The 15,313-nt window shown below is 43.5% G+C and overlaps 1 protein-coding gene across 4 annotated transcripts in view; it reads right to left on the reverse strand.

Annotated features, from left to right (window-relative positions):
* The window catches only part of LOC135103080 (prestin-like), a 47,096-nt gene that overhangs the window by 30,847 nt on the left and 936 nt on the right, over positions 1-15,313 (reverse strand). The window contains exons 1-2 of one of the 4 annotated variants that reach the window (XM_064009045.1): positions 11,817-11,912; positions 6,595-6,653 (exon numbers count right to left, since the gene is read on the reverse strand). In XM_064009045.1, coding sequence (XP_063865115.1) covers positions 6,595-6,653; positions 11,817-11,897 — 140 coding nt within the window. In that variant the 5' untranslated portion in view covers positions 11,898-11,912. Of the gene's footprint in view, positions 1-631; positions 784-6,594; positions 6,654-10,825; positions 10,997-11,816; positions 11,913-15,313 lie in introns of those variants that run through there. The other 3 variants (XM_064009044.1, XM_064009049.1, XM_064009051.1) reach the window with 3 other exon arrangements.

Genomic DNA, 15,313 nt, shown 5'->3' on the forward strand with positions numbered 1-15,313 from the left:
TATGCACCTATGTATGTATCTCATACATAGATGTATGAGAGTTCGACATGACGGCTGGGGTCTGTGTCGTCAAATAACAAAAAATAAAAGAATTAATTAATTAATAAAAAATATATATATATATATATATATATATATATATATATATATATATATATATATATATATATATATATATATATATATATATATATATATATATATATATATATATATATTGTTTTATTTACCTATCTCTGTATATTTCTACATTTTATCAACACTTGTCGACGCAGCCACCGCCAGCAGTCACACCAAAGCATCACATCATCACAATCACAATTTTCAAAACTTGTGTTATTCACAAGACATGATATAGCTGCAATCATTGTACAATTTACGATCAGCCTCAGGGATAGCTAGTGATGTAAGCAGGGCGAAGCGCCGGAGAAGAATGGTAATGGTGGGCTTTCATGTACGTTCCATGTACGTTCGTCTTCAGTGCAACAAATATAAGTAAGTTCATAAGGTTCTTGAGAAACTTGAAGCGTCGGTCAGCGTGCGGCGGGAGGCTGTCTGTCAAATACCACGAGGCGCAGCGCAACGGCCGGCACTCAGTGTTTCAGAGCAACAGCAGCAGCACGAGGCTCACCTGGGCTTGGCGGAGGGCAGCTGGCAGTGGAGACACATGGTTGCTGTGTGGAGTGGTGAGGTGAGGTGTGGTGTGGTGTGGTGCAGTGTGGGCTGCGAAGTGGTCTTTCCTACTCATGGCTGAGACGCTGCCGTCAGCCTCCTTTATACGCCGCGGCCCCACCCCTTCCTCCGCCCTGGTAAACTGACCCCCTTGAGCAAATACATTCCCGCCGCGTCATCCCCCCCACCACCTCTGCCCCGGCGACGCGTAGTTACTGCTTCACGGCGGGACGCTGTGGAATAATTATTAGGTCATTCTAGCATGGACTGACACCAACGAATGGAAGTCGAAGGTCCACCGATAAGGACGAGGGCTCGGCGTCGTGGCGGCGCCGCTGCCCTCCCTTTCACCGGCCCGCCTGTCCTTCCTGCCGGGCTTAGAAAAACGTACATAAAACCACAAATAAATAGATAAATCGCAAACCAAGACACCGGATAAACCTTATAGGCAGAGAAACACACTCACCAAAAAAAGAACATCTAAGGTAGGCCTTAATGAGGGAAGCAGGTGGCGTGCGTGCAGGTGTGGAAGGGACGGCTGGAGAGAGAGCGAGCGAGCGGAGATGGGACGGGCAGTGGCAGTGGCGCTCCCCTCCTAGTGGTTCCCTCCGGAGTCCCCCCTGGTAAGTGGCGGTCGGTGCCTCCTGACCGGCGACACCCAGCCAGGGCTCCGTCTTGCCGGCGCCCGCCTGGACCCCTCCTTCTGGGTTACAAAAAGGTTTACACACGTCAAAGAGGAGACGACTTTCCCCTCGCCCGTGTGTGGAGGCTGGCTGGTGCTGCGAAAGTTGTCTTATAATTGGTTCAAACTAGTGGCGGGTCCCCCTCTTCCTCCTCGTCCTTATCGGCTTCCCATTCTTTCTTCCCCCTCTCCCCCCTCTCTCTCTCTCTCCTTTAGTTTTTCTCCTCTCTCCTCCTCTACATTCGTCTCTGCTGTCGCCGCCGCTTCCCGTTCTTTCTTCCCTTTCTATTCTCCTCCTCCTCCTCCTCCTCTTCCTCCTCCTCTTTCTTTGTTTCTTAATGCCTTTTTCTCATTCTGTGTTCTTTTTATCTTTCGTCATCCTTATCATCATTGTTTTCATCTTTTCCGTTGAGTGTTCTTCTATTCCTCCTTCTCCGCCTGCTCTTGGACCGTCGACTCCTCCACATTTTCATCCTCCTAGCCCGCCTCTGGTTCATCCTCCCCCTATCCCTCCTCTGTTGCAACTGCCATAGTTACCACTGCCAGCGTCGCACCAGCCATCAGCATGCACTCGTACCTCCTAGGTACCTCCTAGGCGAGAGGTGAGCTGGAAGGACCACCACCAGGGAGGCAGAGTACATGACACGTGGATGGTCACGCGAGCTATGCAGGGGAGGGCCGCGGCTGGGGATGGGGCACATGAGGAGGAGGAGGAAGATGAGGCGACTTAGGGGAAATTCTTGTGGAGAAAAACTGAACAGTCAAAGATGCTCCTTGAAGAATACGTAAGGTGTTTCACAGGAGGTTTAATTAAGAGCGATGAGCCTCTGCTGGAAGTAAGCATGGATATTTTTCGTACAGGGATTGCCACCTGATGGATTCATGTAGCTTCCCTTATGTTCTTATGTTCTTAACTTGGAAGAACCAGAGCAAGGAATGAAGAGAAAACAGTCCACGAGAAGAAAAGACGCTGATCACTCGTGCCTTCCCTGCCTTGGCTGTGTTGGGTTAGCCGCGATGATCCTTACATGCAGGAACCGGCCGAAGACAAACATTCCGGCACGTGTCCTCGCAAGCCCGTAACTGCACAGGATTACTGAGTCACCCAATGAAAGTTAACATGTAAATATATAAAAACACTATGCTCCTGTCCATTATTGTGTGTTTTGCCAGAGGAAAGGAGCCTGTTTCCATCGCTTAAGGGTGGCATACCTCTATCTACGCCACGAGGCCACCCCGAGCCATGATTGTCCCGGGAGCACCAAAGGACAGTGAGCAGCGCAGTAGAGTCTTGCCAGAAGCTAAATAATCCTGCTGCACTGACCGCATCTAGAAACGCTTTGCTCTCTCGCCACGAGTATTTACAAAGGCCACAGAGATGACTAGCCGTCTTCTCAAGAGTATTTCTCCTGCTAATAATGTAGAAATCTTGTTAGTCTGTTACTAGACGTAAAAATATCCTTATAAACCAGTGTCATTTCAACTACGTAGAGCTATTGAAAGTAGTGAAGGTGCGGGCAGTAGCATTTCAGAATATGGTCCTTACTCTCATTGTGCTGCAGAATCTATCAGTTAGGTTGTGTAATGAGACAATCAACAAAGAAGGTGACAAGTTTAAGGGAAAACGAGACACAGTGAGGGTGAGTGTTCTGTTTACCGGACCGCTGGCCATGACTACACCGCGACCTGCACGTGACTGAGGCGCTGGTTCCTGAATGTCCACTGGCGTTTTTTAAGTGAATGACGGATCAGACAAGGAACCAAGTGGAACGCTCACATGTGTAACGTTGCCAAGGAAACAAGAAAAGGGGAAGGTGAGGATGTGACGTCGCTTCTCCGGGAACTCAAGATAAGCATCACTACCAACACAGGAAAGAACGTGCTGTGAGTCTGTCATGCACTCAAGAGAACAGATAAATAATTAAGTAAATATATATAAAAAAAAAAAAACGACAATGATTAAAAAAACTCTATACCTCTCACTGCTAAACAAATTTCTTTTTCCCATAAGCACTTCCAACACTTTTTGGATATCAATATATATTTTTACTACAGACTTTTAAATAGTTATGTAGCCAGGAAAAGACAAATCTCTCTCTCTCTCTCTCTCTCTCTCTCTCTCTCTCTCTCTCTCTCTCTCTCTCTCTCTCTCTCTCTCTCTCTCTCTCTCTCTCGCTCTGTTTCCCGTGAGTGTGTATCCGTGCAAATAAAATTTTTACAGTGCTCTGAATGACAACAAAGCACGACCCCCAGCAGTGAGTGAGTCAAGTGCCCCTGAGCGGTATGCAGTCACTGTCGTTACTGAGGCAAACGGCGTGACAATCGCCCATATTCTCACACACATTGTTCTCGTTAGTTTTTTTTTTTTTTTTCTTATGAAGCGGTGCATTGGCCAAGGTGCAACAAAAAGAACGAAAAAAAGGCCCACCGAGGTGTTCGTCCCTAAAGAAAGTTCATAAAGGATCACCCAGAATTGAAAGGTCTTGAAACCTCCCTTACTGTTTTCAAAGGCCAAGGAAATGATTAGCTGATTATCATAGGAGTATTTCCCTTTGGCGGAGAAGAAGCAGCGTTAAATTATCACCGGAGTCATGGAAACACCTGTGAAAGCTCCAATGACTTCCACTAGAACCTACTGATAGAGGTGTTTTTCACTGACAATGCAGAGCAAGAATTAGTTTACCACCGTGTTCATGGAAACGCCCTTGCAAGCTCCAGTGACTCCAGCTTGTACTTGTTGAAAGCGGTTCAGATCGGACTCTTAAATATTCAGACATGGAGACCATTAAGTTATAGTGTACCCAGCAAAGACGAGACAAGCATCAGATATAAATACACGATATCTCAGCCCGATACCCCGCGCCATAGTTGCAAGAACCAAAGAGAACGGGTAAATCCAAGCAGCCAAGACTTGAGGTTACTACAGATGGACTGACCACGCACCTGATTCATGAAAATGTAGGAAGAGTAGGCAGCATCAGGGGCACTATAACCCTTAGGCGAGGGGAGACCAAAAGATAAGAAAGAAGACTGGAAGGGAGAACGGAAAGGAGGGAAGGAGGAGAGGAAGGAAGCAACGGCAGTGGAGCCCATACAGTGGCCTCGTTCTAGAATTCATTTAAAGGTAAGACTCGTTGGTGCCTGACATTCCATGATACATCAGAAAGGAAAGTAACTCTTCGGGGAACTCAAAGGTGACATTCGTTGGTGGATGACAATCACACAAAACGTATGCACAGAAAGTAAAGTAACTCTTCAGGGAAGCGATCCTCTATCAGGACTAGAAATTGTTCAGAGTGTTACCTGTATTCTGAAACACTTCTGCACCACATCTCCGCTACATTCAAAAGGCTTTACCAGTAGATGAAGTGACACGAGGGTTCAAATGGTGTTTTTACGGCCCTAGTGACAGATTAACAAGAATTCTCCATTATCAACAGAAGAAGCACTCTTGAGAATACGGCTCATCATCTCTGTGGCCTTTGAAATCAGTCGTAGTGAGTGAGCAAAGCATCTCTGAACACGGCCTTGTGACCCGCCGCAAGGGAATGGAAGGTTCGGCAGGTTTAGTTTATGACGCATCAGGATAATACATTCCTCGTAACCCAAGGAACACCAAGAGAAGATAAAACCACGAAAGAAGGAATGAATGAGGAAGGAAGAAAGGTAGAAAGAAGAAATACAAGTAGAAAGAAGGAAGGCAAAAGGAAGAAACAAAGAAAGAAGAATATACACACGACACCCTTGACTGAAGATAAAAAATGAATGTGCGTGTGTTTCATTTCTTTCTTTCTTACTTTTTTTTTTCGATACAATACTTCATAAGTGTTTCCTTTCTTTTTTTTCTGGGAATGCATTATTGACTTACAAGTGTGAGCTGTACACGAGATCGTTACCTTGTTGCAAGTCAATAAACATGTATGTATGAACAGGATTTGGGTGTGTATTTGATATTTCGCAGTTTGCACATGTTTTTTTAAAGGAACTGCCACGTGTAGGCCTGCTGATATCTTGCACCTTCCTTTAAACTTTCAGATTAATTATATTCAGCCTTCCTTACCGCAGCCATCAAAGAAGAATTGAGAGAAAACAGAGAAAGTAACTGACACATAACAACGCCCTTGACAACTCCCATTACGATCTTCAGTTATCCAGTCTTCTACAGCGCATATTTCATAGAAGACTTAAGAGAAAACTGAGAACAAATACCTTGCACAAAACAATAATAAATAAAAAGTTCCTGCGAGAAAGTGGAGGAGACAGAGAATAGCAAAACAACCACCAGAGGAGACAGACAGCACAGTACGGGAAGGACGCAGACATGGATGATTCATAGCATTCATTGCCTTCTGGACATGTGGAAAGGTTTTGCACTGATCTGATACAAATTTTAACGAGGGGAGAGGTCAGGAAATGATTCACACACAATCACACACAATCACACACACACACACACACACACACACACACACACACACACACACACAAGGCAATACAGAGAGCGCGCGACAAGTTATCACGTTTTACTTGCAAGTTTCGGAGCGTACAGCAGATTTACAAAGAAACACAAAGGAAGAGCAAGCATCAGTGTATTTCTTTGGGGACTTTACGAGGGTGTCTGTGATAAGCTACTCTGATCAGAAGTAGAATTATAGTAAAGGGGAAGGTTACACGTGATAGATGCTTGAGATTATTAGGAAAAGAAAACCAAGTGCAAGCATGTATCGGAGAGGAAAAGATGTGTAATGCGCTGTCCCTTCCTGGCTTTTACTCTCCTGTACTACACAAAATGATTAACCCTTTCATTGCTCTTTGACACATCTTTCTTTAACCAGTAAACACCCTGAGACATTTCCCCTTCCCCTACAACCACCTCCACACAGTATACTGGGTAGAAATTGCAAAAAAAAAAAAAGAAAAAATGAAAAGAAAAAAATCTATTCTTTCAGTCCTTTTCCTGTAGGTGTACACAAAGATGCCATGTCCAGTGTTATGTTTAGTGCTGTGAACTGTTGCTTGTCGCAGTGAACGGGTTAGGTGAAGATGCACCGTGCAGGATTGAATCAACTAGCAGCGATAACAAAAAATGACCCTGCTTCATGTTACCCAAGAGATGGAGTTTGCCAGAGGATCTATTTATTCCTGGCCACCCCTATCCTCCCCTATGTTTCCCCCCCTTTTTCCTTCTTCTTGCATTCCCTCCTTGCTTCCCTCTGCTTCCTTCCTCCACTCCATCTTACCTCAGAAGCACCGTCTCTTCTATGCCGTCGTCCTCTGAAGTCAAGTCACGGCCCGCCATCTGCAACAAAATAGACTTTTTAGTACATTTAGCACATTTCCGTAACGCACAGCTTGTTAAATTTAGCTCACCACCCCCTGCCTGTCTGTCCCCACCTGGCGTTCAAGTACTACCTGTATGTGTGTGTGTGTGTGTGTGTGTGTGTGTGTGTGTGTGTGTGTGTGTTGGAGGTTTGTAGAATGTTAATGTATGAACTGCATTTTTTCAGTTAGTCTCGTCATATTTTTTTTTAAACAGTCGTCTTTATCATTAAATACATAGGCAGGCAGGCACACACACACACACACACACACACACACACACACACACACACACACACACACACACACACACACACACACACACACACATAGGGAGGGACAGCAGCAACGTGACACACACCTGAACCAGACCTCTCCTCAACCCACACTGACGCCTCAAACTCACGAAATACACGGGTCATAATTGGCACAGTGCCTCACCGCCGCGGGACAAACTGGCATCCCTGCGTTCACTATATCTACTTCTTAATTTTTCGTGGAAGACGTTATAAACAACGCTCTTTTTGCCATAAGGAAGAAGACTGGTCATACATTTGCCTGGCCCCAGTGCTTGCTTGCAACCTGCCTGCCCAGCAACCCCACTGCCGCTGTATCCAGTAAGGACCAGTAAGCGCTGGAATAGCTGGCCGCTTTTTCCGACAACCCTCGTGCCAGGGGCGGCTGTGTGTTCCAGTGAGTTTGACGCAGCGGCGGCCATACTGGAGCTACGCCGTCTCCCTTTCTCCTTATAGATATTTAGAATGTAGAGTGTTAACGGGTAATGTCAAGACCTACAGTGTCTTAGTATGCACGTGCGCGCTCGCACACACACACACACACACACACACACACACACACACACACACACACACACACACACACTTCTTCAGTTCTGCACCACTTCTAGTTTAACTTCGTCGTTGTAACAATTTATCATCACTACTGGAAGTTATATACTGACCTCCAAAACACACACGCACAAAGCTCTCCGCTTCTACCAACACCAGTTCTACTTAAACGTTTTCGTCTGTGTAACAATTCATCATCATTCCTGGACGCCATAAATCTACGACCGGCGCCCTTCAGCCTCCGGGAGCCACACGCCTTCTGGAAGGTTGAAGGGAGGCCTGAAATGCCGCCGCGCCGCCACTCAGACCAAAAAAGGTGCCAACAGGTAACGGAGTGATGTGTTTTTATTACGTCCTTAAAGTCGTTCTCTAAATCCCGGAGACAAAGGTAACTTGAAGCCAAGGCGAGGGAGAGGAGAGAGAGACAGAGAGAGAGAAAGAGAGAGAGAAAAAAAAACTGGGTTCATAGGCCGGGCTGGTTTAGTACTGGATCCGACTCAGGTTTTGATAACAGGCCTACGACACAAACACACACACACACACACACACACACACACACACACACACACACACACAAACACACACACGGTGGCCAGGCCTATCCGGGAGGTTAGAAGGAAGGAGAAGGGTCTGGGACGGGAAGGGAATCCAGTGAAGGCTGACTGACCGACCCCAACACAAAACTTTTAGCTTCCGATTGTTTTTACTCCCCATTCACGTCCGTCTGTCCTTCCATCGCCTCCACGGTACACTCGCCAGCCTCTCTCGCAGTCAATTCATTCTGTACTCATCACTCATTCACTCACCTATACCTCACCCTGAACTCATTTGTTTTTTCTTTCTAGGCCCATGTAACCCTGAACTCTTATTTTTTACATCTACTTTTTTCTTTAATTCTGTTCCTACTATATCTTGTCTATCTCCTAATCCTCACTTTCCTCAGCATTAACGATAACAAATGATCAGCTACAGAACATATGGCTTTGTTTTTGCGGCGTCTTAGCTCAGTCAGTCAGACAGTCACACGCCCAACATCTTTCCCTGCAATCATGTCACCTTAAACTCACCTCCATGAACGTTCACCCCGCCTCCCCCATCACACAGGCTTCCTCTTCTCAGCCAAACCTTGTTTATACTGTGTCAGGGTTTCGCTTGTATCTCGGCCACAGCGAGAATAAAAGAAAAAAAATGTACAGAAGAAAGTTAGGCACAGAAATTGCGGTCAAATGAAAGACAGGGACATATGTGAATGTCTTTCCTCGACCTCTGCCTACTCGTATCCTTGCGAGGCTCATTAAGATACCGCCTGTCAGTGTAAGCTGCGACACACCACAGATGTGTTTGTATGCGCTCCGTTTTCTTTTGTTTTGACTTGCAGATTATGAGGAAGGAGATATTACTGGTTTACTTTGATTCAGGAATTCTGGCGTTTGTTATTTTATTGTTGTTGTGAGGGAGTTACAAGATTATTAGTCGCTGTTAGTAGTTGCTGTAGTGGCTAATAGTTGTTGCTGTGATTCGTTGTTGTTGTTGTTGTAGTGGTCAGTAGTAATAGTATAGTAGTAGTAGTAATAGTAGTAGTAGTAGTAGCAGTAGCAGTAGTAGTAGTAGTAGTAGTAGTAGTAGTAGTAGTAGTGGTTGTTGTTGTTGTTGTTTACGGTAAAACGTGGTTATATGTATTTTTTTTTCCTAGACCAAAAAAAGAATAACCACAAAGGGAAGTAATTTTTTCCCCTGATGTTGATATTTTTTTCTTTCCTAACACGAGACGGAAAACCACAACAAGACGTCCTTTATCCCACCATTTTGCTTTATGTAACGTGTTAATCTTAAGAGAGAACAAAACTCCTGCAGGGGAAGTCACTAAATATAAATAAGTCAGTTTAAGTCACTCGTGTTCTCATGGGCCACAGAATTTCCTTTTCTTTTTTGGGTATATTCTCGTTAAATTTACATGGTCTTTAAGAATGTATTAATCGTAAGAGGGGAGATAAAACTCATGCAAAGGAAGTCATTAAGTATAAGCCAGGTAGTAAGTCGTGGCCCCTTGAGACACTGTGGCACTAAATTTCCTGTTCTTTTTTTACGTATATTTTCATTAAATTTGTATAGTCTTTAAGAATATGCTCATCGAAAAGAAATAATGAATAAATGAAAACTTAGACTGACTGCTCTGTAACCCTCGCTGTCCCTTTATTTGTGTGGATATTCTCATTAGTCTGTCTTTAAGGACATGTAAAGCTCAGCAATGAATAAAACACAGACGGCCTTTTCCTGCGGGGACTTCCTCGTTTCTGGTGTTGGTTCAAGTCATCGAATTCTGAGACAAAACGTATCGTGTCCAGGTAAGGCTGAGATTTCCCAGCCGTGTGTTATTTTTTCATGTTTTCCTTTCTCGGTATTGTTTTGAATTTATAAAGATACACCATAAGCATTTTGTCCTGTTCTGTACTTTTTTTCTTTTTTTTTTACCGTAGAAGGATGTGGATTACTGTCCTCAACGTCTCTCTCTCTCTCTCTCTCTCTCTCTCTCTCTCTCTCTCTCTCTCTCTCTCTCTCTCTCTCTCTCTCTGTCATCACGTCTCCAGCAGCTCGCGGCGTCAGCGTGCTCAAGGGAAAGCTATCTATTCCACGCACTAGGAAAGGAGGAACCACGTAATGCGTGGGTGTGATAACAAAGGTGTGATCGAAGGAACAACAAGAAAGCGATGAACCTGACGCAACACAGCACGAGGAAATACTACCAATCACAATATTCCCGTGTGTGTTGAACTGATAACGTGCCAAGGTCTGTGAGGCAATATGCGCGCTTTCTTTTTTGGTTTGCTCAGAGTCGGTAGGGCTTCAGTTGTTGTATTTATTCGTAATGACATAATGCCAACCTGAGTAAGCTTGCTGCATTGTACGTGTAGGCATTGTCATTATAGGTGGTGAATACATGCATTATATAGTCCAAAACGATACAATAAAGAAGTGAAACGCTGCATTGTACGAATAGGTCTTGAAATTGTAGCTACTAAATATAATCTCTGAAGACACAACAAAAGAAATGAAACAATGTGAGTTAGATCGAACCAAAAGACGATTGACTGCAGCTCCATATAGTAACTTACAATTACTACTATTTTTCTTTTCAGTTTCTTAATTTTTCTTTACCGAGTGCCACTGAAGTGCTGTGTAATGCAATCGGTGTCATATATAAACAGGATACATACATGAACACGGGGCTTTCCCATTGCTTCACGGCATTGCGTAAAATTTAGTCATCAGATGGCAGCTCGTGATACGAAGTCCAAGAACTCACCGTCTGACAGCAGTACGGTGGCAAGACTTGTTGGAAAGCTTGTCGACAGATGAAGGTGTTGAGTTCAGAGCGTATGTAAATGGCGGGAAAACCTCTTTGTTTAGCTCTGGTGTGAGTTATCTGGCTTTCTACAAAAATCAACCAATCAATCACCATGCAATACAAGCCTAAGTCACCACACCGACAGCCGCAGCGAGGCGCAAGTATGAAAGGTAAAGAAAGGATGAGTCACTGGTCATTGAAAAGTCTGCAAGAGTGCGCTCTCGCCAGGTGTCCGGGAACCGTCGCTCTACAAGGACATGCATTCCCAGCCAAATAAAGTCACTCGGGTGTTTGAGCACTGCCATGTTTGCTTCTGTTGCGACCGCTTGTCAGGACACGTGAGCCAGTTTCTACCCTGGCAACACAACGCGAGGTGTACTGGGCTGGGAGTAACACCTTTGCTTTGTTTCACCGAACTTTTTTTTCCTCTTTACTTCTACTTTATTCCTACTTTACTAAAAAAGGAAAATGGAGGTTGAAGGAGATAGCATTCATAACTTTATCATGGTTTTATGAGCTAGTATCGCCCGTGTTGCCGCACCTTACGCAGTAGTAACGCGCGGTCTCTGCACATTTCACAAGCAGCTGTTGTGTTTACTGCTTCTAACCCTTTCATTGCTTGACAATTTTTCCCATAACCACCTGCAGATTATTGGACATTTTTTCCTTTTCTCTTACTTCAGTCTTTTAAAATATTTCATTTTTTTCTGTTTTGTCGATGAGTTTTTTTTCTCACACTGCTCTTAATGTTAACTGCACTTCACTCAATGATGACAAACAAAGACGGTTCTCTGCCAACAATTATAACGATGCAAAATCATCCTGAAGACGTTTTCATTTACCGAATTAGGAATGACTATAACTACGTAAATATGCAATGTATAAATGTATATGTTACCAAATTATGTTATTTTCTCAGTGCAACAACAGACTTGGCCACTTACAGTACCTTAACGAGCGATGAGGTCTGTATCTCCCCACACACACGACTGACACGATACTCACGAGTGATGGCCGAAGAGTCACACATCCTGTCCTTTCGTGGAGTGGTCTGAAGTCTAAGAATACCCAGTAACTCATCCTTTCATCCTCCCTTTGAGCAGTGACCTCGAATACGTAGAATAGAGATATACAGAGAAGCGATGAAGGGCAAATTACAGAGGACCTGATGAATCGCCACTAGTGAAAGATATAGTTTCCTATGTAGCAAGTTTATTTTGATATATCCGTTTATTTTAGACTGAAAAACTATTAACAGGATACTAGGTTAGTTATTCTGTTATTCTGCCTTAATTGTCCTTTTTTTTTTTTTACCAGGAATCATCAAATCTCAAACGTTTCGACGCTCTAATTCGACTTCTTTACTGGAAATGTAGGCTCTAGTGGAAGATTTTAGGAAGGTTAGACATTCCTTACTGTTGTCTCATTTTGTTCCTCTGGGATTGTACTCGTATTTTCAGACATTTCGACTCCTTAACTTCACTACTTCACTGGAAATGACGACTCTACTAGTGGGAGAATTTAAGAAACTAGAGATCCTTGTGTCTAAGTAAATAAATAAGTAAATAAACTGATAAATAAGTAGAAATAATGCAACAGAAAAGTATAGACGATGCCTCTATGCAGGATAAAGACAACCATCCCCCTCCACAAGGACATCAAGAAAAGTGTCGATAAGAAAGCTACGTAATAAAATAATGTGTTCACTCAAGTCCTGACTGCTGCCGCTATTAAGGAGGGGAGGGAGTGAGAGGTGTGGAGGTGTTCAGTTCGCGGTACAGTATTCTTCTTCAGATGCAGGAGAGGCAGCAGACACGAGACGCAAATGTACTACTGTGAGTCTGCTTTTACTAATACTCGTGTGATTCTTCTGTAGATTTTGCAGTTATTTTGCTTATTTTAGATTAGTTATTCTGGGAGACTCACTGGAGGGAAAGTGATTTTTTTTTCTATTTTTCTTTAATAAGATGCTCTAAAAATAAATATTCCATACCATCTTTGTCCTGTATGATATTTCAAATTTAAGCATCTCATCGAATAGAACATCAAATAAAATCTCTCTCTCTCTCTCTCTCTCTCTCTCTCAAGACGTTTCAAGTAGTAAAATCACATTGCCGGCCTGTATGTAGAGTTGTAAGATACACACCTCACAAACCCTCCCTCAGTTACCGTGCCCTGCCCCTCCCTCGCCTCCCTGCCACTACAGAGTCAAGACAGGCAGATAAAGGTGCTTGAGAGATGCCTTCTGGGAGGAGCGGCCACTCCCACCCCTGTTAATATAAAGGGACTGGTGCTTTGTTTAAAATTCCACAGTTTACGTGAGAATGATGCCGAAAATTTCCAAAGACGTAGAAGATTTGCGTTAACGAGAAGGATAAGTTGAGCGTTATTCCCACAGGTAACGCAGGGGATTGGAAGATGATGTATTAAGTATTACGTAAGGAAAAAATGGAAGCTGATAACATGATGGCGCTCAACACGATGCTTTAACGAAGTCAGGGGAGAAGAGAGGTGTAACGTTAACCCCTCCTGCACGCCAGAAGTTTCGCCTTATATATACATTCAGTTCCAGCGGGAGTTCATGCTTGAATTGGACCCGAACAACTGCTTCCTTTCTCCAGGTCTGACTTCCGCTTCGTAATACAAGTTAGTCACAGGGGAAAAATATAAGTAAATACTCACATGCTCGTACATTCGTGACAGAAAAATATGAACATTCGCACACAAGCTTAAGAAAAATATGAATAAACACTCACATTCATCCATGACAGAAAAATATGAATAATTGCACAGAAGCTTGGCAGAAAAATGAGTGAAGAGACCTCATATTTTTGGATAATCTTTTCTTTACTTTTTGTTGCCTTAGTTCAGAACCCCTCATACTTAAAAAAAAAAAGAAGAAATTAATAAGACTTAACAAATAAATAAATAGATAAATACACACACACACACACGCACGCACGCAAATATAACAGGGGAGTATAAACAACCACTTACATAGTCATAACATAGAAAAAAAAATATAAATAAACTTCCATATACCACGAGGTGACTGCTAGCAAGAAATACGTTAAGTTTGACAAGTATTGAACGGAGAAGCGAGTAAACACATCAGTAAATATAATTCCGTAGCTGATGTCAGCGAACTAAAAGCTGCGTTCCCCCCTCTGGTATTGACTTAACCTTTATTTATAAATTCAAACATACATAATTATTAATACTTACACCAAAATTGTGCCTAATCAGGTAAGTGGGGTCTGAGGTGCAACGCTGGCCTCGTCCCTCGCCCTCATTCTATCGCCTCCCTGCTGCCCACACAGACTGAGGATTTGCTGGCTTCAGGGACTGTCACACTGCGTCATGTCATGGGGGTTATTTGATCAAGCAGCGCCTCACCTCAACACCCTAAAGAGTTCCACGGCAATGGCCCGCTTGGAAGCTTATTGGACCTTATGTGTTGAATTCGGTCAGTTGAGCGTTGATTTCACGAAGCAATTTCAATAAAAAAAAGAGAGAAATGATTAAGTATCTACAACTTGGCAGCCCCGCAGGATATGTTATCAGAGTTATTTTAGGTGAGCGGTAGTAATAGTGTCGTCCCCATCCGCGCATAGTGCTGAGAGAGAGAGAGAGAGAGAGAGAGAGAGAGAGAGAGAGAGAGAGAGAGAGAGAGAGAGAGAGAGAGAGAGAGAGAGAGAGAGAGAGAGAGAGAGAGAATCACACGAACGCCATGGTCCTAGTTCTAAGCAGGCATGAATCACTAAGTATAAATTCAACAAACTAAATCAACATATTTCTACTCCTCGCAAGTAACAAAGCTATCGTGCCGCAGGAAACAATGTAGATAATAACTAATAAACGATATATTTAACATTTAACTGAACCTCCCTCCCGGATCCTGCTAAAATTTGGATGTTAGTTTCTTGGATATAATTATGACAGATGCACGCCTCGCAACGCCATGACTCGACCTGGAGTAAGAGGCAAGAAAGGCAGTTCATGGTGGATTCAAGGTCACAAGTCTGTTAAAATGCGCCACATTCTTTTCTACTGCCTTCAGCGTTCTCCCTCTGTCTTAACTCCTCTGACCTGCTGACAGCCTCCTTACAACATCAGAGTAATTATATATTTTAAACAGGACAGAGATCTTAATCTTAAAAGAAGATTTAATGTACAGTGAAATTTCGTGGGGCAGGTTACTCCATTTCTGTCTGTGGCTGTACGCATGCATTAATATTTTCACCGTTAATTGCAAACATTGGACGCGTCCTTACATAAGAAATAAGGAAAGCCGCAAGAAGCCATCAGGCCTACACGTGGCAGTCCCTGTATGAAATATACCTACCTATTTCCACCTATCGTCCCCATCCATAAATCCGTCTAATCTTCTCTTAAAGCTCCCTAATGTCTTGGCACTAACAACTTGATTACTGAGTAACAACCTGA

This window comes from Scylla paramamosain, chromosome 8 (genome assembly GCF_035594125.1).
Source record: "Scylla paramamosain isolate STU-SP2022 chromosome 8, ASM3559412v1, whole genome shotgun sequence".
NCBI classification, from domain to species: Eukaryota; Metazoa; Arthropoda; class Malacostraca; order Decapoda; family Portunidae; genus Scylla; species Scylla paramamosain.